General features: G+C 32.6%; 3 protein-coding genes across 5 annotated transcripts in view; 2 read left to right on the top strand and 1 right to left on the bottom strand.

The window, feature by feature from the left end:
* Positions 1–27692, top strand: part of LOC126744496 (protein O-mannosyl-transferase TMTC2-like) — a 61038-nt gene that overhangs the window by 2830 nt on the left and 30516 nt on the right. The gene's annotated exons all lie outside the window — the stretch shown is intronic.
* On the bottom strand, positions 6617–27311 carry LOC126744497 (probable cytochrome P450 6a14). Of its 2 annotated transcripts, XM_050451935.1 has the most exons (11): positions 27207–27311; positions 25661–25973; positions 25417–25607; positions 19255–19422; positions 18935–19101; positions 10922–11130; positions 10699–10842; positions 10441–10641; positions 7194–7437; positions 6884–7135; positions 6617–6827 (listed from the first exon to the last, which is right to left on the bottom strand). In XM_050451935.1, exons 3-11 carry the CDS (start codon positions 25440–25442, stop codon positions 6658–6660), a joined length of 1581 nt encoding a protein of 526 aa, XP_050307892.1. In that variant the 5' UTR covers positions 25443–25607; positions 25661–25973; positions 27207–27311; the 3' UTR covers positions 6617–6657. The 2 variants fall into 2 exon arrangements, with proteins under 2 accessions (XP_050307892.1, XP_050307893.1); XM_050451936.1 differs by lacking the exons at positions 25417–25607; positions 25661–25973; positions 27207–27311 and adding an exon at positions 20250–20732.
* On the top strand, positions 24591–26728 carry LOC126744506 (putative nuclease HARBI1). The gene is made up of 2 exons (XM_050451944.1): positions 24591–25027; positions 26050–26728. The coding sequence occupies exons 1-2, from the start codon at positions 24720–24722 to the stop codon at positions 26567–26569; spliced, it is 828 nt and encodes a 275-aa protein (XP_050307901.1). The 5' UTR covers positions 24591–24719; the 3' UTR covers positions 26570–26728.

The raw sequence follows: 27692 nt of genomic DNA, 5'->3' as shown, positions 1-27692 counted from the left end.
ATTGTCACGCTCTTCCAGTTTTTAAGTGCTGTGACTACCATCAAATTCGGGCCAATTTAATTACCGGTCAGTACCCAATCGCAGTTATGAATAAGTCAAGATGGTTTATTATAAAAGAGTTAATGAACTTAAAATATGTGGCCTTATTTTATAATATTTGAACAGCTTAAATTTATGATATATTTAATGAATTTAACATGCCATAAATGCAGACGACTTACAAGATTAGTTAAGTTTTAAACTCTGCTGAAATAAAATGAATTGGCTCATCCAAAATTAGAGTACAAGTGATCACAAATGCTTTATTTCGTAATTAGTGCGAGAATACCCAATGAGCAATTTTTCGACGCGACAACGTTGCAAATTGCAACACAACGTTGCATTGTTACGTTGTCTTAACCGTAGAGACTACCCCGTTTTACACCAATTTGAAAGAGATTTTTTTAGTTGTCTCAACGTTACGCAGTGACTACCCGTTAACTTTTTAAACGCTTTTGCAACGTTTTTAGAGTTACTGATTTTTTTGCGGATGGACGCCATAACGACAGAAAAATTAATTACTTTTTTAACAATAAACTAATAGATCAAGCAGCTACTCCAAAAATACAACCTTTTTAATCCATCTGAACAGTCCTTATTAATATTTGTTTTGTATGTAGTTTAATATACTGAATTATACGAGTAAAATAATCGTTTTGAAAGATTTACAAGCACTTAATTTATAAACGGAACATAGTTTATAATGTTAAAAGATGTTATTTTAGCCCTAAATAACACGCGCGCCCTGAATTTATAGTGGATTTCGAAAAAAAATAAGTAATTTTTTTTATTATTAGAAACCCGTTGTCGTTGTCCCTGGTTGGCCTAAGAAAGAACGGATGGACCTAACCTAAAATTTTAATATTTTAATTATTGTTGCGCGTATGCAGCACGTTTTTTTACCAGCTTTAATAAACAAAAACTTTAACTTTTACAAAAAAATTCTTAAGCTCTTCAAAAAATTAAAACTCCGAGAGAGTGGAAGGACATTTTAAAGTAGTCCACATGTAAAATTTAATACAAAACATGTCAAAAAGCTCCCTCTACAGCGAAAAATGCTCAACACAGACAATCAGGCAATGTAAAGCGTAGTTTACACGAGATAGTAAATTGCCATAGTACTTGTGAGAGTAACTTGTGGAAGTGTTTACACTGAAGCAAATTTTTGCAGCAATTTCTATCGGCAAGTGCTCTAGCTAGACAATAATTGCGGCAAGTGATTTTGGGTGTATACATGGGATAGAGTGATTGGTTTTGCGTATAGACAGTATAGTGTCTGGTAGACGGAAAAATGTCTAGCCGCAGAAAGAGAGCTGCAGCTGCCGTTGTTGTCCTTAGTACAATTTTGCATTTAATTGCCAACAAAATATCAAAATTGGATACAAAATTGGATACAAATATGCGTAAATCCATCAAACCAAGAGAACGGTTAGCGCTAACGTTGCGGTTCTTGGCCACAGGTAAGTTTTAAAAAGTTTCAAATACAAATAACTAAAATATTTTTTTTTTATACAAAACTTAAACATTTTTTGAATTCAGGTGATTCATACCATTCCCTTATGTATCTGTTTCGTATCCCTGTATGTACGATCTTAGCGATAATTCCGGAATGCTGTCAGGCTCTGAACGAGGCACTAAAAAATGAATACTTTAAGGTAAAAATAATAAAACTATTTATTTTTCTTGTTTACTTAATTCTTGATACTGAACAGTGGAAGATATTTGTAATAATCTTCAAAATTATTGGAACTGACTGATGTATGTGAGTGTGTTGAGGTAGCTGATAAACTTCTTTCATTATCGTCCATTTTGGACATGTCTAAAATAGCTTTCTGAATTATTCGTTTTAATTTCCTTTTATTCTGGTCAAATTTTAAATTTCCTATTTCAGAAGCAACGAATTTTCCAAATATATCATATTCATCGTATGGCTTATTAAGTTCGGTGATGGCTTTTTCCATAGCATCATTGTCAATAGCACTACGTTTCTTTTTTATGCATTTGTTAGTAATGGCAGTCTTGGGCGTTACTCAGTTGCCTGACTTGACTCTTGCAAATACGTTTCAGCTGCCTTTTCTGATACATCCTACAAAATGTAATAAAAGCTCAACTTTTAGATACCTACTACAGAAAAAGAATGAAAAAAGATTGCAAAACAGTTTGAAGAAAAATTGAACTTCCCTTATTGTTTGGGAGCATATTGTAATACAAGCACCTCCTGGCAGTGGAAGTTATTACTATAATTATAAAGGGACAAATAGTATTGTTCTCATGGCACTTGCCGAAACTAATTATAGAATTACATATGCCGATATTGGAGCGAATGGGAGAGTATCTGATGGAGGAGTTTTTAATAATAGCGGATTAGCAACAGCCTTGCAAATAAATACAATAAATTTGCCTCCCCCAGAGCCATTACCTGGGCGTACAAAGCAAGTACCATATTTAGTCGTTGCCGATGATGCCTTTGCGCTTAAACCATATTTAATAAAACCATATCCGTTTAGAAATCAACCTGGTATTAATCGTATTTACAATTATCGTCTCTCGAGAGCCAGACCAATCGTGGAGAATGTATTTGGCATAATAGCAACTAGATTTCAAATTTTAAGAAAACCCATTCCGCTAGCACCGGAAAAAGTAATAACAATTACAAAAACAATATGTGTCCTCCATAATTTTCTTATGTCACGTAACACCTCTATAAATGAATATGCGCCGACTGGTCTTTTTGATGGTGACAATGATGAAATGGGAAATTAGCGGAATGAAGGACTTACCTAGAGACAATAATATGTTATCACTTCAAAACGACAATGTTTACAATTACTCAGTAATAGCTAAAGAAATCCGTGAAGAATTTCTTTTTTCAATTTGTTCTACTTCTGGTTTGCTTGAGTGCGGAGCTTATGGAGTTTTCGTTGAATTTCAGTATCAGTTGTATTAAATTTTTCTGCTATAAACTTTACTGCCTGCTGTTTTTTATTTCTATCTCTATATATTTTTGATTTTATTTGCCACAGCCCCGGAAACCCTTCAAAAATACTTATTAATTCGCACGTATCTTCTTTGGACCATACACGTTTGCCCTCCATTTTGCTTTTCTTGCACCATTTAACTTGCACCCAACTTTCAACAAAACGGAAAAGAAATTATAACTTGCTAAAGAACTGTCCTGATTTGTTTAGACCTGCAATAATTTATGGCGCAACTACTTGACCGCAAGCTTTGCTACTTGCTGGGAGAGAACTCTCGGACACGGTTTACATTATGCAAATTATTTGGAAGTGCTCTCAGATATAAACTTGCGATAGTTTTACTTGCTCGTGTAAATTAGGCTTACTACCCATTCGCTAACGATGAGGTAACGTTGTTTTTACTGGGTTTTTGATTCGAAAAATTGTACACGTCTGCACATCGTTGTTTTAAGTGTAAATTACTACTGCTACCATCTATAGTAAAAAAATACATTGTAAAAACAGCAGTTTTACAACAGTTGCAATACAGGTGCAGTACGTCGAAGTTTGGTTGAAAATAAACGCCGTTGTAAAACCAACTAAATTTTGCACTGTAAATAACGTTGCAACTAGTGATAATAAGAGTAATCTCAACTTAGGTGACTGCAAAATTGTTACTTGGGTACTCATTCTTGCATCCTTGTTTTGGCATACTTGTAGCGATAGAAATATACTCATAGAGGTGTTATGCGGGTTGCCTTTTTAATAGGAAGAAATTTTTATGATGTGAAGCGCTCTCTACTAAAGATTGCATTTAGAAGTCATTTTGACACTCACAAATCACTACTCTATTGCTCTCCTTATTAACCAATCAGGTTTAAGAGAAAACGCGTAGTTAATTCCAAATTGAAGTTAAATAAGTGTGGCAAAGAAAAAAGAATGTCTTACAAATTTATATTAGCAGAACTCCAATGAAATATAACCTGTCAATTTAATTCTTTTGGCAACCAAACCCGAATTATGTTCTAATTAAAAAATTTTAATCATAAAATAAGAAAGATATTAATCAATATTATTTGAGAGAGAAAGAGAGTAGAAAAATCTCTAAAATTACTTAAAAAAGAAATATGGTCTTGGTAAAGCTACTTAATAAAAATAAATGTATTCTTAGAAAAAAAATCTCTCTTAAATGAGACTTAATTTGGTTTTCAGTATGCCAAGCATACAAGTTATGCTGTTTTTCATCTGCTCGAGAAGCTTTATTTGAGCCTCGATAATGGGAAGTTAGCCGCAGTAGTGTTTCACGATCTCGCAAATACTTTTGACTGTGTGTCACATAACATACAGTTGCAAAAATTGAAAATGTATGGCTTAAGAGGCCCAATTTTGAAATTGTTAATGTAATTTTTTTCTTCTGACAAGTGTCAAAGGGTTATTTTCGCTGGTTCTGAATCAGAGAGAAGTGTCACACCAGGTGTGTCGCAATGTTCTATTTTTGATTCGCTATGAAATGACTATATAATCTACAGTAAAGCAAGGACCATCCACATACTTTGCTGATGATACTGCTGTTCTTTGGCATAGTAGAGATACAACTACCTTCAAAGGAATGATGAACGAGGATTTGGCTGGTATTAAGAGATGGCGTGAGAGCAAATTATTATCATTTTATGTTTTCAAACCAACAACTCAAATTTTAAATGTATTTCAGATATTTCTTTGGGTTCACAAATCGCAGCTAGTAATAATTTTAATAATTTTTTAGATTCACTTATTGACAGAGAAATTTAAAAATTTAATCTAGGTCTATTAGTAGCTAAAGATGCCTATTTCATTTATAAAATCTCACTTAGGCTATGGGATTCGATTTTGGAGGCACCTGTTCGCAAAAGTTATTTAACTCCATGTTTGTGCCGCAAAAGCATTTGCTTAAGACATTTATGTCTTGAGACGTAAACTCACTTTATTTTCCATAAAATTTTTAATATTCCATCTTTATTTATACTTAAGACTGTTTGCTTGATGTATAAGGAGTATTCTTTAGTTATCCAGTCGAAAAATAAAAATAATACTCGGTCTTCATATAATATAATTTTACCAATCCCCATATTTTTTTTACTTACTTACTCTTCGTAACACTGTTTTTTATAAGTTATTTAGGAAAGAGGTAAAAAAGATGTTAAATGTAAAAGGCTAATTTTATATGAAGCTCTTGTAATTTGAGGCAGAAAATTACTTTCAGTAGGCTTTTAAAGTTGTTGCAATCCTTCGATGCTTTCTGCTTTCTTTACTACAGGAATTATGGGAAATTAAAAAACAATTTTTATTTTCATGAATGTCAGGATTTATTAATATACAATGTTCTCACACGATGGATTTTTACGTAGTACCAGTTTTGTTTTAGTCCTAGATTGCGACAAAGAAATTGACAGTTTTTAAGCCGAAGTGATCTACTGTATTTTGAATTTGCCGAATTAATTTAAAAACTTAACGTCAATTAAAATAAAATTAGGTTAGAGAGATATAGAAGAAACTTGTAATATTACGCATCATAATACCTACCGCTCAAGAATTTCCATTTTTTGGCGCCAATTAGTCTCTTTATTTCTTTGTTAATTAGTTAGTAGAGATCTAGTGAAAACTTTGCCTAAATATTCTTATTAGTTGTGATATTTTTACTAGTTTAAAAAGATTACGTATCCATTAAAAGTAATGACAGATTAGATGTTTGAATTAATGCATTCAATTCTAATTTGACAAAAATATGTGTGAATAAATTGCGGTCAAGAGGCGTAAAACAATATTAAAAATAAAATTAATACATTTTAAGAACAGAGAATGATTACAGAAGGAATTCCCTAAATGTACAACGGTATCCCTTATGTCACTACTCTCAAAGTTCTTTAATATCCAGTGAATGGTCGCCGCCCGAAATTCCGATCTGGCTACCCAAGTTATATACGACTGCTTATGGCGCCATCTGACAGTCATGCTTCAAAGCAGGAATTAAGGTCACTAGGCCGAAAAAGTGAATAACTTATGAAAATTTTGTATGCCGTGTTGTCGATTTTATCCTAACAATCATATTGTAAAACATGACATAAGGTACCTGCCGAGAACGTAAACTTAAACAAAGAATAGTGGAAAAATATATATATATATACATGACTAGAATTCAAAATTCTACACTCGTAGAATAAGAAACCTTTCTACTTGTACAGACTTTGGTTTATGTCATACTTTTTAGTGAAAATAATATTTTATACGACTATTACAAAAAAAAGTTCAAAATCGTTTTTTAATAAAGAAGAAAACCTTCATTCTATAACAAATGCGAAAATATTTATTATATTAGTTGTTTCGGGTACGAGTACCTGTATTGCCATTTAAAATATTAATTAAAGTCGCTGAATTTGAGACGATAAATCAGTGAAACAAGTAGAACAACGAAAAAAATTAAATTAGTTACTAATTCCACATTTTTTTTAGAAAAGTATATTCTTCGTAGTTGGCTCCTAAGCATTTAATTCAGCAGTATCTCTAACATAGAGGATTTATAAAAAAAACTTATTTGAAAAGGATATGATATGAAAGATAGTAGAGAAAAGGTAAAACAGATATAACAAAAAGATAAATTATATTATTCACAAATATACTAAAACTAAATATTTCTTGGAGTAAATTTAATCCAAAGTCCTCCTATTGGAGATAAAATAATCCCTTTAGTTTCCATTTTTAACGGTAGTATAGTACGTTCACTAAGTTCAAATTTAAAATTCATAAGACTAAGTGTTAAAGCGATTTTCGCTTGTACCATTGCAAATCTCATACCTAAAAACAATACTTCAGTTAAAATAATTTTCTAAAACAAAAAATAAGAAACTGACCAAGACAATTTCTTGGTCCAGACCCAAATGGAATATAAGAACCATCCACTATTTGCAATTTGTTTTCGTCACTAAATCTTTCTGGATCAAAATCTTCTGGATTTGGAAAGAAATCTGGATCTCTGTGCAGTCCTAAACAAGGTATTAACACGGATTGACCTTCTTCAATATATGAATTAGTCTTTGGAATAAGGTAACGTTTGGTGCATTTTCGCAAGAAAACCGGTGCCGGTGGATATTTTCTAAGAGTTTCTAAAATAAAACTTACATTAGCTTTTACATCTACTAAAAACTTATTCGTAGCTAATACCATATATAACCATATCTAAGTATTTCATCCCCAGAAGCCCTTCATAAGTAGGTTGGTCACCATGTTTGGATAGTACTTCAAGTACTTCCTGCCGAGCTTTGGCTTGGATTTCTTGATTGCAAGCCATTTCAAACAGAGCAAAACTAATTGTAGTTGAAGTAGTTTCAAATCCTGCTAAGAAGAATATGAAAGCCTGGGCTGCTGCTTCGTCGGTTGTTAGGGTTTTTCCAGGATCAATATTTACCTTCAAAATTTAAAATCTTAGTTTAGGAGAGAGTGGGGCAAGTGAATCATAGGGTGCAAGTGCGTTTCTAGAAATATGTCGAGCAACCGGCATCATAGCACGACAATGATCAGTGTAGTGTACATTGTACTTGTCTATTAGCGCGTATTGTGTCCTTAAGCATTTAGCTGAAAATTACTAAAATTAAGGTAAATATTAACATTTTTTAAATTTTGCGTGTTCTTTTATAATATTTTAAGTGAAATCAATAAGAATTTTCCTCAATTTAAAGGCATTTTCTTAATATTGTATGAAGTGCATACCATATTCTTATATTTGCTTAATACCGCGTTATGCTTAGAATGTTGCCACATTTATCTGTCTTTTCAAGGTTTAAATTTTTTATATTTTAAGAACGATTGGGGTAAGTGAGTCATGTCTGACTCACTGTAGTATCACTGTAGTATAAAAAGTTCTTATAAATATATTTTATATATTGTAGAGGAAAAATGGTGCGTAACTACGTGCGCAAAACCCAAAAACGATCATCCTCAGAAGATGCCATTCGTGGTGCCTTAGAAGCGATTCAAAATAAAGAGATGTCAATTAAAAAAGCTAGTGTGTTTTTTAGTATTCCGAGAACCACCTTACAATCACGATTAAAGCGTCGACAGCTCACTCCACTTGTAAACCACGGCAGGTTCAAACTTATATTCACTGAAAAATTGGAAAAGGAATTATGTGAACACATAATTTTGTTAGAAAAACTGTTTTATGGACTTTCGACCACAGATCTTCGAAGGATTGCATTTCAATTTGCTGAGGCCAATCAAATAAGTCATCCTTTTAATAAAGATCGAAAACTTGCAGGAAAAGACTGGATGAGCTCATTTTTAAATCATCAGAAAATCCTCTCCATTCGAAGACCTGAAGCAACCAGTATTGCAAGAGTGGTCTTCCCTCGTGTTCGAATGAATCCTGGTTTTTTAAGCGGTTTATTTCCTGGAGCAGTAGGATTTCCTGCTCCATCAGGCTGGATGGATGCTGACCTATTTATCAAATTTTTAAATTATTTTATAGGCTGCACCAAAACAACAACAGATTGTCCAAGTCTACTGATACTAGATGGACATTCAAGTCATAGGTCCATTAATTTAGTAAACCTGGCTAGAAAATCAGGAGTTTCTATTATAACCTTACCTCCTCACACATCAAATAAGTTGCAACAGCTGAACGTAAGTGTCTTTGGACCATTTAAAACCTATCTGGCAGGAAAAATGGATCACTGGCTTACGAATCATCCAGGCTCTAGGATCACAGAATATGATATGGCTCTTATTATTAAAAATGCGCTTATTAAGGCTTTTACACCAATAAATATTATTAAGGGTTTTGAAAAAACAGGAATCTACCTGAATAGAATCGTGATCTTTTGATCTGTAAACACTTCGATGTGGACACCGGTTCGGCGTTTTTGTTTACGGTCTTGGGTAGGCTCGGTTCTGTAAGTCCTACGGACGTCCCTTGTAAGCCTTCAGCCTTAATATATTGTGATTTGTCCCACCCAGCGAAGGACTAGCGGTTTTACAAGAAAACACACGAATTTCTTTCTATTTAGAATTTACTTTCCAAACAGCTACACTACTAAATACTACACACGTAATTAACGGTTTCCCGTTTTACAATTTCACAAATTTCTAGCGACCGAAACTCAACTGTTAGGGAACGTGCTATGTGCTAAAATACGAAAAGAGCGAGAGAAAGACGTGACCCAATTACAGGTTCAGAGGCGACTGACTGACTTATTCGTCTTGCCCTGCATAAAAATATATTTTTTCCGCATAAATAGCGGTTTTAAGAAATATTGACGCTTGCAAGTTGAGACTCTGTCGGCGGCCTATGTATGATTTCGCGGTTGTCGATCATGATTTACTTATTTCATATTAAATTAAATTAAATCCAAACACTACCCATATAATCCAGATGTGTCTCAAGACAGTGACTTTGCGCCAGCCGAGAACATTCTTCAAAAGGAATGTAGGACAGAAAACATTAATCCCGTCGAGGGTCCCGTAATAAGGGATGAAGTCTTGTTGAGAAAAGATGATATCCAGAGTACTTCTAAAGAATTAGTAAACAATTTTGAACAAGAGCAACCATCATGTAGTTATGTTTCAGTTTCAACTTTAAGCCCAGTTCCAAAACCCTCTCAAAAGAAAGAAAATGCCAAATCCAAATCTAGGATCTGCAAAGATCAATTGAAAGAAAAATTAAAACCAATGAAAGCTAAGCAAGTAAAAAAGAAACTAGACGACAAAGCAGGGACAAGTACTAGTAATAGAAAAAAAAATAAAAGAAGGAATTTCTAAGCAAAAGAAGCAAAGTGCTACGTCAAGAGCAGAAGAGAAACAACACAACATAAAAACAATGCCGGACGAAGAGAAAAACACATTATGCATTTACTGTCATGAGACCTACGAAGACACTTGTTATAAAGAATGGATAATGTGCATGCAATGTGGTGCCTGGTTACATAAGGATTGTTCCGATAATGAGCCAGGTACTAATAATTATGTTTGTGATAATTGTCGTTGATTAATTAGCATTCGGACTCACTTGCCCCATGTGGGTGACTCACTTATCCCTATAACTTGGAGCACGAGAGTCATTTTTCTTTTTTTGTTTTAAGTTTGATATTTTTCCAAAGAGTTAATGTTTAGTTTATTTTTAAGGTTATGTTAGTTTAAAACCAATTAAACTCGTGTTACAAACGATGAAAGTTTTTTTATTTCTAAAACTTAGTAAGTTATACGCCACAAAGCCTTAAGGTGTCTGAGTCTAACTTTATCTGAGAAATTGCTTAAAAATCAAAATTAAAAAAAATTAAAAGAACTTTTGAGCCAAGAACTTAGTTGAAGATTATTTATTGAGTAAAGGTTTACTTTTATTCTTAAGATATTTTGAGTTAGTACCAATAACATGCAATTGTAATATTTTCGGAATATTCATTTAAAAAAAACAAACCTGACTTTTATCATCTTCTGCAATTATTCCATTGCGCCTTAACTCAATAAGTAATTGTAAAAAGTCTTTTCGTTCAATTCCATTAACTTCCCTATAATCCATAGTATCTTTGACGATTCTTTGAAAGAACTTTTTTACCTTAGCTGAAAAAACTCCGATCCTCAAAAGTTTGGCCAAGAAAGGAAAACTTCTTATAATAATCTTAAAAAAAAACATATAAATTAAATGAAAATTAGGTAAATAAAATTTCCGCATTACCATTTTAATGACATCACCAATTGTTTGCGTAAAAGCCCTTTTGCCCATTTTCCGAAATTCTGCTTCAGGATCTCTCATTGTATTGCAATCCAAACCAAAAGCACAACAGCCTATAACGTCCGTGCTATATCTTGCAAGAACTTCCTAAGAAAATAACTGTATCTTAAAATTCATGGAAAATTGATTAACTTATGAATCAAATATTTTTTTAGAGTCTTATTACCTTTATTTCAAGTTCGCCTTTATCCATAGCGACCTCCTTGATAAGATCGGCCATTTGGTCTCCGCATTTGAGAATAATATCGAACATGCCTTTTAATTTAACGGGTGAATAGGCGGGTGTTAACTTGGATCTTAAATGTTTCCATTTCGTCCCCGCAATGGAGAAAAGATGGGCACTCAATGGATCGTTTTCTTCGTCATAGTAGATTCCTGAAAGTAACAAACAGTAAATATTAATTTAGTGATGCTTAAAGGTAAGGAACATTAGTAACATCGTCATGCAAAAAAACAACAATTCGAGACATTAGTCTTTTATGTCTAACCTATATTTGTAGAAAAAATTGTTTTCTCAAATTCAAATGAGTACAAATTTAAAGAGTCAAGTTTTAATATCCAATAAGTCTATGTGCTTTAGTAATTTTGTTCCAAAAGCAGGATATAATTTAATACGAAATGGTTACGTTTTTCAATAAAAACTTAATATGAATAATAGACGAACAGTTAATACAGAAGTTAGAAAAACAGTAAAAGGGAGATAAAGAATAAGGAAACCAAAGAAGATATAAAATAAAAATTAATGATAAGAGCAGAAAGCGTACAGGATATAAGAACCGTTAAAGAATATTAAAGAATTTCCATGACAGATCTAAGCAACTAATTCGTTGTGTATCCAGTCACGCAGATTCTTCTCAAGAACGTCTTCTTTCGACATTTCTTCTTCCTTTAATCTTTCTAGTATAATCATTTGCAATAACCTGTATTTTGATCCCTTTATAAATTGTCCCAGATATATTTCCTTTTTTTTAATTATTAGAGCTACCTCTTTTACTTGGATAATCTCTTAGCACTACAATATTTGTAATTTTTTCTATCTAGCTTATTTTTATTCCCCGCTATGTCGAGTATTCAAAAGCTTTCAGTTTTCTTATATTTTATTTTTCAGAGCTCATGCCTCCTTGCTGTAAAGGAGCACAGACAGCATATATCATCTTAGCAATCGGATTTTCAAGGCCAAACTGATAACTCTTGTGCAAACTATTTTTTCTTTTTTATAAACGCTGATCTTCCCATTTATATTAAAATTCCTATTTTCTGGGAGCAGTAGTTGTCTTTGTTAATGATGGTACCGAGGTATTCATATATTTCTACCTGTTGTCCTAGTTGGTTGGGTATAAAGATTTGTCCGATTTTGCTAATTTTTTTACTAATCGATATGATTTGTAAATCTTGGATTGTGCTTGCTATCGGTACTGTATCATTAGCATATTTCAAGTTATTGGCATAGTAAAATGGGTATTCTGTTTATGTTAAGTCCCATTGTTTCATTGCTTAACGCAGTGTTCATAATTTCTTCCGAATAAAGTTTGAATAGTGCCGGAGACGGAATACACCATTTGATGTCTTTTACCATGTCGAAAGCCTTGTTGTAGCCTAAGAAGCATATGTACAGTTCCTGATTTATGTTTATGCATCGTTGTGCGTGTAATTTAAGCTATGAGATAATGTTATTAGTAAGTAAGCAATGTGAAAAATATTATTCAAAGTCAATGCAAATAGATAATCCTGTATTGAGTATTGAAAAGCAACCCTGTATTGGAAAATTAACTGAAGAATGAAGAAAAACAAAATTGAAGATTTAAATGAGATTAATTCAGAATTACGATTAGGTTCTCTGCAAGCTTATATTTAACTTTAAAACACACCTACAATACTTTGAGATAAACCAGAAACATCTCGATGAGATGTTCTAGGAATAATAAGGAAATATGATATGAGCTTTGCATTAAACAATGGCAAACCTCCTAGAAATAAAGCAGTTTTGAGGTATAGTTAGATTATTGCATACGTATATTTCTAGGACGTCTTTGGTATGATTATGTCAAAAAAAAATGTTATAATATAGATATTTTAAATGTATTGAGCTTTCAAATGAACGCGTATTATTACCATATCAAAAATAATAAAAAGTCAACAAAAAATGATAGGAGATGCAACCCTTTAAAAAACGAAGAGAATATAACAGATATGAAATAAAACATAATCTATGGGCGATTTGAGGTCAGGAAGTGGAAGGAGGTGATTTTTTTAAAAACGGTTTATTTCGATTTTCGACAAAACTACAAGTCTAATGGAAAAAAGTTATTCAAAGTTTATTCTTAAAAGCTCACTACCTTCTACTTCTCGACCTCAAATGGCCCGTAAACAATTTTTCCTTTTATTTACGCAGTATTTCTTCCTTTTCCAATAGGTTTCATCTTACTACTCGTTTTTGGTTTTAAAAATTATCCACCCTGGTCTAATATGAACATGCAATCACCACCAAATTAATACTGGCACTTCGACTTAAAGTAGTTAAATAAGTAATTTTATTTAAACGTGCTTAAAAAAATAATGCCTAGTTTTACAAACATTGAATATCGGGACATCTTATTTATTTATGGTGTCGTAAATGGGAACTCGCGGGAGGCAGCAAGGGAGTACCTGATAGACGGCAACCCCATAGAAGTACATTTGCAGAAGTGTTCAAACATTGTGGGGAAACTGGTTTCTTTCGAGGTTTGCGGATTAGAGAAGGTGGTCAAAATGGTCAACGCTGGAGACAAGAACCTGCGATTATAAGAGATGTTACAGAAGATAGATCTAGAAGTACTCGCCGCATTGGTGCTGCATTAAATATTCACCATTCCACTGTACATAGAGTTCTTAAAAAAAATAATTTGCATCCGTTTCATTTGAAAAAAGTCCAGGATTTATTGCCAGTGGATGGTGTGGTGAGGCTTTATTTCTGTAGGTGGTACTTGAATAAGTTGCAAGAGTGGGGAACAGATCAAATATTTTGGACAGATGAAGCAACATTTACAAGAGTCGGAATAATGAATTTAAGAAATAACCCTATATGGCATACAGAAAAACCTCATGCGACTGTTGTTTCACATTTTCAGCATGAGATAAGGGCCAACGTATGGATATCATTAATGAGAGGTCGCCTTTTCCGGCCTGTAATACTTCCTGATCGGCTCAATTCCAATGAGTTTTCAAATTTATTAAATAATGACCTTGTTGACTTGTGGAAGAAATCCCCTTAGCCGCTAGACAGGAACTTTGGTTTCAAATGGACCGATGCCTAGCCCATAATGGCAGAATTGTTCAAAATTCCTTGAATCAATGCTTTGGGGTGAAATGGATCGGAAGATACGGTCCGGTAAGATGGCCGCCCAGAAGCCCTGACTTTACGCCCCTTGACTTGCCTGGGGCAATTTAAAATCTAATGTTTATAGTATTAACATTAATACTCGAGACGAACTAATTATTCGAATTAGCGTGTGTTGCAATGAAATGCGACAAAAACGCGTTGAACTTGATAGTGTCAGGAGAAGATGCATCAAATGTATTGAAGAGGGAAGACATTTTGAACAATTGTTATAATTTAAGGTTTGTTTAATGAAATTTTGATTTTCTAATTTTGGTCAATCAAGAAATAAAAATTTAAAAATTTTCAATTTTTGTGGTTTTCTTTCTTTTGTCCATGATATTGCTGTAAAAACAAATAGCCATCACAAAAGTAAGTACATCATTGGAAAGCATATTAAATGCAGTAGTTTTTGCTGAAAAAAACATGTCTCTATTTACCAAATTTTAGAAAAACGACAACGAAGAAAATACCACTAATTTTGCACATTTCCCAAATGTTACATTTAACTTCTGATAACACCCGTTATAAAAAATTACTGAAAAGCTTAAATATACCCATCTTATAGAAAATTTAATTCTCTAAAAAGGCACCACTATATAAGAAAGACAAATAGTTACTACTACATTCAAGAGAGATCCTACATTCAATATACTCTCGTTGCACTAGCCGCATATTGAATATAGCTCAGCCTAGACATAGCAGAGAAAGTCTATTCCTGCGCTCTGTCTCTACAAGGCGTGCGTTAAAAAAAGGTAAGAACTTAAAAGAAAGGCCTGTCAGCAAATTGCCTTGTTTTCGTTTAATAAAACAATCCGTAATATAATACTATGGTAACGCATGTAATAAGTTGTGAAAATAGCAGCATATTCAAGTTCCGTGCGCACAACTATATTATACAAAGTCTTAATTTGAAAACTTTCAATGCAAATATCTCTAAAACTAAAAAAGTTAGAAAAGCGCAATTTAGTATAAATTGCATACGGGTAAGGAGAACTGCAACCACCATTTTTGTTAATTAAATATGTAACCATATTATGGATATAGGGTAAGTCACCCCTGAAGCCCGATACACCTCAACCCGAAAATTTTAAATAGCACTACCTCTTTTGTAATACCTTAAATTAAAGGTCTTTTGGAGTAGTATTTACCTGCACAAGAATTTTTATTATATTGTATACAGGATCAAATAAGTTAAATAAAATAAACTCTGTTTTTATGAAGTGGTATTTTATTTAATTAGATGCTCAAAATGCATTCCATGTTGTTTAAACAAAAGTATAAACTGTTTTTTAAGGGTGTTAGATCTGGTGATCTCGCCGACCATTCTATTGGACTCTTTTCCCAATCCATTGATTTGGAAACTAATTTTCTATTTCTTCAACAATTTTTGGGTTGAATAATGGTTTTTAACATTTCCGAATAAGTTTTGCCATTAAGGTTACTATTTCTTAATGGAGGCCTGACAATAGTATCACCCAACATTCTCGCTCACACATTGATTTTTTCTGGATACTGTGTGTCCGTCCTTCCCTAAAAATACGCGGATTTTTATCTCTCCAGTATGTACACTTATGTTTATTTACAGAACCATTGCATTTGTCGCTAAAACAAATATTTTTTGACAACATTTTTCTGTCATTCCTTCGCAAAATTCTATTTTTTAGTTCGGATCGTCTTCACGCAGTTCCTGAAGAATTTGCAGTTTCAGTTAATGGAAATGACTTAATACACGTTCCTGACGTATAGATTTATGACAAATTCCTGTTATTGCTGAATCTTGATATAGGGACAATGAAGGATTCATAGCGAAATGTCCTAATACTTCTACTCGTGCCGCTTTTTCTCTTTTTTTTTGTTCTCAAACTATCCTGTTTCTTAAAATTGGAGAATTCAAAGTTGCTTTTCCAGGATTTTGAGCACCATAAATATAAATAATTCCGTCCGTCATACTGTAAACCATTGTGTAAAGTATTTGGGTGAGTTGGTAAAAAGTCACAAGACGATATACAACAAACATCCAGACATCTACTTTCTAGTAGGACCTAAGAGCTGCATTCCAACAAACTGCATCTCAACTTAATAACTCACCACATAACCAAAATATAGTGGTTGCAGTTCCCCCTATCTGTATAATATTTACACCAAATTCCGCTTTTTTAGTTTTAGAGATATTTGCATTGAAAATTTTAGAGTTGACACCATGTATAATATTATAAGATTAGACTCAGGGCCTTACTTGTTCAAAAGACCTAATATTTAATTGCGTTTATCCACAAATGTGCAAGAATAGCTTTTTTCATAAAGTATCTCTTCCCTGGCGTATTGACTGGAGAGCATTCAAAATTTAATATATATATTAAATCTATAAAGCCAATAGGTTTATACAACTTTAAATAATTAGCAAATAATAAATACAGTATTGTGCATAAATATAGCAACATGCGATGTTTTCAAAAATATTATTTGCTCCTTTATTTATTCCATATTATTTCTTTACTTCTAAGTACACGCCTCTGTATTATTTATAAATATACCGAGATATCATAAGAATGCCAATGCAGAGTAAGGAACTTTATGTTTGTTTATTTAGACAATATGCATAAATATAGCAACATTCTTCTTTCGTATTTATTTTATCAGTTAAATATCGATTTACCTGCTGTAAAGTTGTTATTTTTGAATCTCAGAATTAACCTAAAATGGTCTCAGAATTAACCTAAAAAAGTCGCTCAAAAACCGTCTCTGGTGATGTAAGAAAAATTATTGTGGAGCATTACGAAAATGGTGTTAGGCAGAGTGACATTGCAAGAAGCTTACGGCTTCACAAGTCAATCATATCCAGAGCAAAAAATTTCGCCTTACTGGAACAGCTGCACCAGCGCCCATTCCTGGTAGACCTAGAAAAACAAATTTGAGGATGGATAGGCAGCTGCTACGAATTTCCAAAGAAAATCCTTTTTTGTCTTCTTCCCAAATTTTGGTAAAATTAAAAGAGGGTGGAGGAGTAAACCTCAGTTCCAGTACCGTAAGGAGAAGATTACTTGATGCCAACTTACCTGTTCGTCGCCCCACCAAAAAACCGTTACTCTCAAAGAAGAACGTCAAGGCTCTTTTTCACTTTGCCCAATCTCATGTCCACTGGTCTGTAGCTGATTGGAAGAAAGTTGTATTTAGTGATGAATCTAAATATAATTTATTCAGGACTGATGGAGTGATGTACGTCAGACGCCCCAGTGAACAAAGATTAAACAAAAAGTACATTTGCCCCACAGTTAAACATGGAGGGGGAAATATTCTTGTATGGAGATGTTTCTCGGCTCGTGGCATGGGACCCATAGTAAGAATAGTGGGCAAAATGGATCGTTTCATGTACAAAGACATTCTGCAAACATATTTAGTGCCATATATGGATGAAGTCATGCTAGTAACAACCATATTTCAGCATGACAACTATCCAAAACATGCTTCTCAATTTGTTAAGAGGTGGCTATCCGATGAAAAAATAATTAATGTAATAGTCTGGCCATCTCAATCGCCAGACCTAAACCCTATAGAGAATTTATGGCATTACATTGACACCAAAATCAGGCACCTAACATGCTCTAATACAAATATTCTGTTTGAAATAGTGGAAAAGGCTTGGAAAGAAGTGAACAATGACTATATTATGAAATTAATTGAGTTCATGCCAAGACGATGTGCAGATGTTATAAAGGAGAAGGGGTACTACACGAAATATTGAATTGATTTTAATTTAGTTGTTTTATTTATTATGATACAAAACATATGATAATATAAAAATATAAACAGGCTCTAACTATTCTTGTAAATAATATATAAACCTTAATTATAAAATAGATACTAAAAGATATATAACAGGAAAATTCAATGTTGCTATCTTTTTGCACAATACTGTATATAGTTACCACTCTGACTGTGTTCACTCTACAACTGACGCTAGATACGCCGTGCAGGCCTCTCCTCGAACTACCTCCAATACGCAGTTTTTCAAATTTAAAAAAAAAAGTTGTTCTTTAAAAATCACTTTATGTATCTTTGTTATTTTTAAGTAAAGTCAAATCTGTATGCCTTGGCCAACAATATTGGCGCCGCCAAAAATAATTTTGAAAACAAATCCAGTAAACGCCCAATATGACAATATGTCGGCTGACTATTAACATCACTGATCAGAACTATAACTAGCCATAAATTTATTCCTTAAGTAATTTTTTTAACATTCAGTGCACTGAGACTTGTTTAAGGAACCATTAGAATTTTAACCAGACCAGTTCTATCTAGGAAGGTGACACAAATGTAAATATGTCAATATATATTTTCGCGTTTAAATAAAGAATTTTCTATTTTTTTATTCAATTAAGTTTTGACAAATATTCAGTTTTTCTTACAAATCAAATTTGAAACAATACTCCTAACGAAGCAAAATCCTTATGACTACGGAAATTTTTAGAATATATTATTTAACCTAAGTTGCAAGAATAAATTACTTACTGATGATGATTGTCTGGCTTTCTAATAATTGTTTTATTAAATTATTTAAACATTAGATGATGCTTAATTAAAGAATTTTTGAGCGGCTAGATAGTGTTATACCTTTAAAGCTTGGAAGGGAGGGCTCATATTGCATAATTCATTACTGTATAATATAAGATAAATAGTAAATTGTTAAAGATTATATACATTAGATTTTAACTGGAGCAGCTCTACAAAACTATATAGCTTCTGCAGAGATGACAATGTAACATTTAATTAAGGTTGATATTTGCATTTTTTAATCAAATTTTATTTTAAAATGTACTTTACCTCGATCTGAAAAATATTGAAAATCTCTCCCTAGAATGTTCTTAATCAGGATTGGGTCAAGTGGTAAAAATGCCTTTCTGCTGAAAAAGTACAACCCGACGAAATCGTGTCCTTTATTTCTTTCATTTAGGTAAATTTGTTTTATTCTGTCTCCCATATTTTGTTTTCTAAAAAGATTAATATATATATATATAAGCCTGGTTGACTAGATAAATAGCAAATTTCTTTTCTTCTTGTAATTATATTTTTAACAAGAATATTAAAAATTTACTAATAAATCATGGAGAAAGCTATATAAACAAACGAAAAAAAAACATTACCTAAATATGACACCAGCCATATCTCCAAAAGGAAATTGGGGATTAAGTTGCGGAACTCTCAATTTTTTCCAATATTTGTAAGCATTATGAAAATATATGTAAATCAGTACAACTATAACGACTAGTACCAAAATAAAAAATAACATAGTTACTTTTGACCGACCCAATCTGAAAAAGAAAAAAAAATAACCAAAATAATTTATATATATGTTTAATTGAATTTCTAAAATCTTCAAAAATAAAAACACTCGTGATAACCAAAATGTGTAAGCAAAGACTTGTTAAACAGTCTGCAAGTTCCAAATAATCTATATTTAGTGTAGTGTAGTAGTTGATTAGAGCTTTAAAATAAAAAAGTAAAAAATGAAAGTAAATATATCAGTTAAAATAAAGTTTCAAAATTCAAATCACTATTAGCATTATAATTTTTAAAGACAATAATTAAAAACTTACGCACAAAAATTACAAGATGCAAGTTGGATAAGATTTCAGTAAAAAATAGTATTAAAAAAATTGAAAAAGTGCAAAGTCTTGCTTGGGAAAACCGGAAATATTCGAAATAATGTTTACCTTTATTTGTATTTATAATTTGACGTGTTGTTTATTATAAGTTTTGGTTACTAAATTACTTAATGTTTATTACTAAATGTTTATAATTACTTAATGTTTATTACTCTTAATAGTTTTTTTCATTATTTCTTGCTCTTTTTTAAAATCTTAAAATAAAAGATTTGCTAATTTCCTCTTAGGGTCCGATTTCTTCTTATTATTTTTTTTAAATAGTTTCCTTTAAAGGTTAGAAAAAAAGAGTTTGAAGCCATCTAGTTTAAATTTTAAAAATTTAGCCAAACCTCTATTTTTCGTTAAATTTGAGCTATAACAAATTTCATTTTTTGTGTTAACTCTGACAAAGAATTTTAAAACAATTTGTTACTCAATTACCATCACCATTCTACCTATTAATATTATTATTTTCCTATTATGATTTTATTTACCTAAATCGCACTATTCATTCCAAATTTAAAATTAACACATTTTTGTTATAAAATCACACTTGTACGAGAAGCAGCAAACTACTATAATTTTACTTGAAAACACGGAACGTAATCTTAGCTTTCTCTTTCTGTCATCTGTAAAGCTGTTCAGGCCAATACACCTTATTCGCGCCAACGTAAACGCCGCCAGTCAAAATGATAATCTGCATTTATTAAATGCTAATTAAAACTTAAGTATTTTTTAAAAATTATATATTTTTATGGATGCTTTTAACTATTTTTAGCCTTTGGTATCATTTTATTGTTATACCGGGTGGTGCGTCGCCTAGCGGAACATAGGAAAACCCATGTAAATTTTAAGGAGGTCAATTATTGGCTTCCCTGTACATTTTATAGAAAAAATGTAAGATAACTTTTTAAAGAGACCAATCTGGCAAACCCTTGTGCAAAGTTTCAAAAAGTTTTAATAAGCGAATCTTAAATTATTCAATTAAATGTAATTGCAAAATTGGCAAATTTTAAATTTTCTTTCTTAGTTTCTTTACTTTGATAGAAAAAGTCAACGAATTCGGTATAAATTAGACAACCGTCAAATCGGGATTCTCTCTTTTCAAAGGATTAACACACCCTTTAAATTTAGAAACGTATCATCCATTTTTCTCTAAGAGACCAAACGAAAACAAAAACAAAGGTAAGGACACAAAGTCACGGTCTCATCCAATTGGATAACCGTGGCTTTGTGGACCGTGACTTTGTGTGTGATTTGTCATAATAAAATTATCATATAGATATATCAAAATTATCAAGATCAACACAAAAATATCCCAGCGTTATTGTTGCCTCCATTCATGGTAAGTAAGAACATATTTATTCATTCTAGTAGTAATGAATTGCTTATTTGATAATTTGCTTATTTTAAAATATAATTTTAAGGTGCAGCACTACAAACAGAGATTGGAAGCACTAAGAACACTGAAGATTGTATTTCACAATAGTTACAAGGAATAAATGTTTTTTTTTTTCGTTTTTTGGCATATACATGTTTTGTTTTATATTTTTACAGTTTTTATAAATGAGTTATTTTTTCTCCCAAACATATTTCACCACACAAAAAAAGAAGTCATGTAAACATCCTAGATACGTCATATTATGTCCAATATATGACGTAAAATTTCCTAAAAGTACGTATATATGACGTAGAATCCTGCGGAAAGTGGACGACGTACATATATACGTCCATAGTACGTAATACGTCTTTTGGGGTACATTATGTCGTGAAGTACGTACAAAATATGTCTCTAGTACGTATCTGTGCTGTCTGGAAACACTGCAGAAAATATATAAAACTGACGTTTAATATTTAGATACTCCTATTGCCTCCCCAATTTTTATTCTTCTGATTACCCTAGGATCAAAGTAATATAATTTCACCTCTTAATAAGGGATAATGAGACAATCTTCTTCTTCGTTGTTCGTATCTGTCTCGTTTCAAGGAGAAGCTTCTCCGTAAATGATCTTTCGTCAATAATATCGCTAACTCTCTATCTGTCTAGCAAGAAATCTGAGTTCCTAGCAAAACTAGAATCTACTATTTTAGTTTCGTCAAAATTTTGGTCTCTTTTATCACTATGGGTATTAATATTACTATGCTATACAATTTCTTTAGTTCTAATTTAGTTTAAATCTTCATGTAGATAAACCTACAAGAATAACATCTCTTTCTTCAAATAAATTATGTTGCATTCTGCTAACGGGTCATGGGGCAACCCACATATAATTTTTGGGAAACGAGCATAAGAAGGAGTTATGAAAACCTTCATAAAGACTTTAGATCAGGCATAAATAGGATACAGTGTACAAAAAAAAATAAAACTAAGGCATCTTTCTATAATTTATATCAAATATTATATCGCTTAGTAATGCGGTGTCAGTAAAATACTTACTTACCTTTTAAACCCAGCGTATGTACGAAACTTTACGTGATACTTTCTTACTTACGCTCTCCGGCTTTAAAATTCAGTTCTGATAACAGGATAATTTAGTAGTTGGAGAATTACCAGAAACCAGATGAGAGTAGTCCAACATTCTTAAACAAGTTTAGTTAAGAAAATTATGGAAAGGCCAAATCAGGTTCAACCGATAAATCTCTAGAAGTAGAATTCTTCTTTCTTTTGAGCTTTGATATCTTCAGGACATAAGCGTTTATTGATACCTTGTTTACGGTTTGGTATATATCACTGTATGGTGTGCCTTATGGTTTGGAGAAAGAATTGAACCGTTTTCTTTCGAAAACAAAGAAGGTTATGCAGTAGCTCACTCGCTGTTTATCTAGACCTGCCTTTTTGATTAAGTCCTGACACTGGATTCTGCATGTATTTGCTTGGTTTCAATCTATAGCCCGTAAGCAGATAAACTTCTTAAGCTTTTGAACGTCAAGCACCACATGATGACTAAGAACTGAATTTCTACTTAAAAACCCTTTTTTGCAAGATAGTTTCTTAAATTACGAGACAGTCTTACAAAAAGTCGTAGTAAAACTGTCTCGTAATTTAATCATCACACTAAAGGTTCCAACAATAGGACTATAAAGATAGTTTCTGTTAGCCTAATTTAATTGTTCCTGCACACAAGTAATAAAGATGCCTGTTTCTAGTGAAACATCAACCCGTGAAAAACTGTAGAGATAACGATTAGCCAACTTAATGTTTTCGAAAATTTCCAGACCTATGGTACTAAATGAAGAAGAGAAAACATTGGACGTTATACTTTGAAGTATAAAAAATGGGATATTTGCTGCAAAGCTATTGTAAACTGATTTTATCATTCCGATTTTTAATATTTTAAATTTCTTTGAGCTCAGTCAATGAGACAATTTGCATCGAAGTTCTATGATCGCTACTCATGGCCACCACATGGTTTCGTTCGCCTATTCTTAACTACTATTTTGTACCCTCTATACTCCAAACTTACATAATGGCTTCTCTACTGGCCCTGACTTTCCTAGTTTTCAACTTAACACTATCAGCAACCCTAATAAAACTCATCTCAAAAACCAAAATGAAGTCTAAAAAAACTTTAAATTATTTGGAAAGCAATAAGATCGGCTGCTCGAATCCGGGTCGAAGATTTATGCTTAGAAGAACATCGTTTATTAGTACAGGTTTTTATAACAATATTTTTCCTTTAAGCACTTCTTTATGCGTAATGATCGATTCTCCAACCTGCATATGCCAACCCTGTGTGAACTGCAACTGTGCTTGAAGTGTGACTCGTATGTTATCCTTTGGCCAAAAATCACTTGAAATGAGGCATTAAAGTTTTAAGAATGATATTTGTGATTCAATTCGTTTTGGTTTTTTCAGTTCTTCAAGGGATCTTTTCTTTGTGAACGAAATTATTGTGGTTTTAAGTGGGTTTACGGATCAAAGCAAGGCTAACGATACAAGTCTCTATCTTTGTTAATTGACAATTATATTTAGCACATGCTGTGTTCTTTCTGAGGAAAGTCTGTTATTTAAGGAGAGAGGATTCAAGCAACGCTAATCTCCTAATCAAAATCTTATTAAATTATATCTAATGAATAAAAATGCGTTTCAAAAATATGTCATAAATAGATTTTAGATCTGTTTTTAGATATGTACTTTTTGGCCTATCTTTTATATACACGGTGTTCATTTGAAAACTTCCCACCACGGATTTATCAAAAACCACTGTTTAAAAAAAAACTCCGAAATACGTCAAAAGGTTTGTCAAGGGGGACAACTTTCTAACCTAAAATTACTTCACTCCCTTTCACCCTCTGCCTCCCAGGGTCATCCCCTTAAAAATTTTAAATGGCTAGGGGTATCGAGTAATAGCTTGTTTAAAAGGTCTTTCGATTTTTTTTATTTTGACGTTTGATTTTTTTAAATCGGTCGATTCGTTTTCGATAAAATTAGAAAAATCTTTGTTTATCTTAATTTGTTCAGATAGAAAACAAAAACATGAAAATATCAGTTTTTATTTCAATAAGTGTTTGTCAGTCATCAATCATGTAACAGTGGTTTTCAATAAATCCGTGGTGGGAAGTTTTCAAATGAACACCCTGTATAATTTTAAATAAAAGACAAGGAAAACAAAGTTTCTTAATATAATACAAGAAAAGAAAAATAGTGGTTAATACAATACGTATTAAGATCCACATTTCCGATTGATGTATCAATGATGTATCAAAAAAATCACTAATTTCTTTTCTGCATTATTCCTTCAAATTCCTTAAGTCTAAAGCTAAGAACACATTATTAACACGTGTCGTGTTAACACGCGTCAACACGACACGTCAGAATGCGAAACATCAAATTTGCCGGACACATCTATGTGTTGTAGAACGTGTGTTATGCTGGGATTTTGATGTTTTTCAACTGGTGAAGGTCATTCCCTATAGAATAGTGTCCGCTTTTATAATTTTTGTAATCGTAATCGAGCACCTACATGGAAGCGATGGATTGGTTGGATGAAGAGGAGGAAATGGTAGCTGTTAATGCGGCATTGCTTGTGCTGCAGTATAAATCCAGAGAGTACTGGATTCATCCAATAAACGAACGTAGGCATGAATTTGGTAAATATCATGTTCTGTGGCCTGAAATCAGCAATGACGATAACAGGTGTAAAATGTATATTAGGATGACCATGAAGGAATTTGAAGTGCTTTACAATTTACTAGAAACCAAATTGAGAAAGCAAAACACAAATTTTAGAGAAGCCATATCTCCAGAGGAAAGACTTTTATTATCTTTAAGGTAGGTCAAAACAAAATAAAATACTGTATTTTTTAATACAACGAATAAATCAAGAATAAAATCCTATGTATAATATTATTATAAAACTAGACATAATATTATTGCAAAAGTGGATTAACTTTTTATAGATGTATAAAAGTATCTAGTGAGTTAGAAATGGTACTTCCTTTAGTATTTTCTGAAAAATGAGTTGTGGATTGAGATTGCTCATCACTGTGGGGAAAATAATGTTGTGCAGATGGCGACTATATAAACATTTCAGAGTCATTCGAGTAGGAAGTTGCAGAGGACAGTGCTGGTGAAGGATGCGGCATTATTACTGTTATAACTTGGTGTTGTATGACTGGTGGTATGTTTCTCAGTTCAACTTCAAACACCAAGTTACTTACGCCCATTTTGAGACGAACTTGTTCATTGTAGGGACGTTTTCTTATAGTTTTAGCTAAACTTAGGAAAAACGAATCGATATCCTCACTAGGATCAGTAGTTTTTACTGCAGGTTGATCTGGAGGTGGGGTTTGAGACCTCATATGGTCAGTCACTCATTGACTTCTCCATTTTCTTTTTGTCTGATAATGTCCTAGAAAAAGAACGAACATTTGGTTGATCAAGATCGTTTGGTTTTGTTGATACTTCAGGAAGTGAATTTAAAGATATATTCGTAGCCTGAACTTCATCGCGATCTTCTTTATCTTGCGTTTCAACAATATCAGTCCTCTGTCTGCCATTTTCCTCACTTTGACTTTCCACCGTGTATCCATTCTGAGACTAAAAGTTGCTTTGTGATGCTCTGGGTTCCAGATGGGGTGCCAAAAATGACATTTGATCTTCATATTTCCACTTCAGAATTTTTTTTGCTGCTTGGCCACTACAGTCGTCCTTCTTCTTTTTAAGGCGCTGGTGTAGGCATTTCTCAGCTTTGTCCAACTGTCTCTACATTATTGCCCTGAAAAAAAAACATCTATATTATAAACTTTATGTATATTTACTATTTTATGCTATTATAATTGTTTTTTTTTTAGATATTTGGCAACAGGAATTTCTTGCAAATCATTGGGGTTTGAGTTTTGCACTGGATTCAGTACAGTGGGAGAAATTGTCAAGGAATGTTGTGAGGCCATATGGAGAACACTGCAACCTATTTACATGCCCCAGCCTGACCAAAAGCATTGGAAACAAATAGCCAGACAGGTTCAAGAAAATTGGCGGTTCCCACATTGTATCGGTGCCTTAGATGGTAAACATGTTCAAATACAATGTCCAAATAACGCAGGGAGTGCTTATTTTAATTACAAAGGCACTCACTCCATTGTTCTTCTTGCTTTAGTCGATGCGAACTACAAGTTTACATGGATAGATGTCGGTAATTATGGTAGAAACAGTGATGGCGGCATTTTTGAAACATCGCTATTAGGCCAATGGTTCGCAAGCAATAAAATTGATGTTTCCACAGATAAACCACTAACGCCCACAGGACAGGTTGGGGATGAAGCATTTCCTCTGAAACGCTACTTGATGCGACCTTTCAGTAGAAACAACTGAGCTGGTGAAGCAGAAAAAATCTTTAATTACCGGCTTTCGAGAGCACGCCGTTTTGTGAAAAATGCTTTTGGCACCCTAACAGCGCGATATAGAATTTTCAAAAAACCAATCGAAACTAGCCCAGAACTTGCTGATAAAATTATAATGGCAGCATGCTGCCTTCATAATTACTTGCAAATTTCATCTACTGAATCTGTGAAACCTGTTGATATAAATTCGATTCACTCATTAAGGCCCATTGATTTCATCCGAAGAAACTATACATTGGGCGCTTTTGGCGTTCGAGAACTAAACAAGAACTTTTTTATTTCTAATACAGGGAATGCAATGTGTCCATGGCAGAGAGACATTATTCGTAGTGGCAGACGTTAATAATAAGTAAAGAAAAAGTACTTGATTTGGCTAGTTAACTACCTAATAATATTATAAATTATTTTAATTCTATAGGTTTTTTAAACTTAAAAGTAAATGACTTATATTAAAAATGTGGGCCTTAAAAGAGCCCACGTTAAAAAAAACTCCGCTTTCACCTCTCTTCGTTAATACACCTATTTAAATAAAAAAGTTATACAAATTTATTAGAAATTTGAGCATAATATATTAATAAAGTAAAAAATATATATGAATGAATACTTACAGTTTTTGTTTATTGTCCCACCAATTTCCTCCCAAGCCTCTTGTCGTTTTCTTTGGTCTCGGCAATCCTTATTTTGAACGTTGTACAAAAATTCGTACTTTCATACTTCTTCAATAAATTCTTCGTCCATATTTAAATTTAAATAAAGTTGCGGCGGCCGGGGCCTGGTGAGTAGTGATAACTATATAACACTCTGATGAAAATCTGACCACTTTAGATATCGAAAACACGCGTTATGGCGTGTTTAAGCGTGTTATCGGGCTCTGACGATACATCACAATAATATGTACTGGTCTGTTTAAAATAACGTAATAGATATTTCTATAACACGTGTTAATGCGTGTTAACACGACACGTGTTAATAATGTCTTCTTAGCATTAGTCTATGATAATCGACGTTTTAATTCTATGTAAATTATAATCAACTTGGTATTGTAATGTAATTTAAATAATTTGCCGTTACCACTATAATTAAACTATAACCAA

The sequence above is a fragment of the Anthonomus grandis genome, chromosome 14 (genome assembly GCF_022605725.1).
Source record: "Anthonomus grandis grandis chromosome 14, icAntGran1.3, whole genome shotgun sequence".
Classification (NCBI taxonomy): domain Eukaryota; kingdom Metazoa; phylum Arthropoda; class Insecta; order Coleoptera; family Curculionidae; genus Anthonomus; species Anthonomus grandis.
Note: the sequence above shows the minus strand (reverse complement) of the source record. Positions and strands in the feature narration are given on the sequence as shown.

Bases quoted from the DNA above. Each gene is read 5' to 3' on its own strand.
- LOC126744506 (XM_050451944.1), top strand. From the start codon at position 24,720: ATGGAAGCGATGGATTGGTTGGATGAAGAGGAGGAAATGGTAGCTGTT. The intron at 25,028-26,049 runs GTAGGTCAAAAC...TTTTTTTTTTAG, and splicing joins AGACTTTTATTATCTTTAAG to ATATTTGGCAACAGGAATTT.
- LOC126744497 (XM_050451935.1), bottom strand. From the start codon at position 25,442: ATGAACAAGTTCGTCTCAAAATGGGC. The intron at 19,423-25,416 runs GTAAGTAACTTG...TTTCTTTTTCAG, and splicing joins AAGTTCGTCTCAAAATGGGC to ATTGGGTCGGTCAAAAGTAA. The intron at 7,136-7,193 runs GTATTAGCTACG...GTTTTATTTTAG, and splicing joins CTTAGATATGGTTATATATG to AAACTCTTAGAAAATATCCA.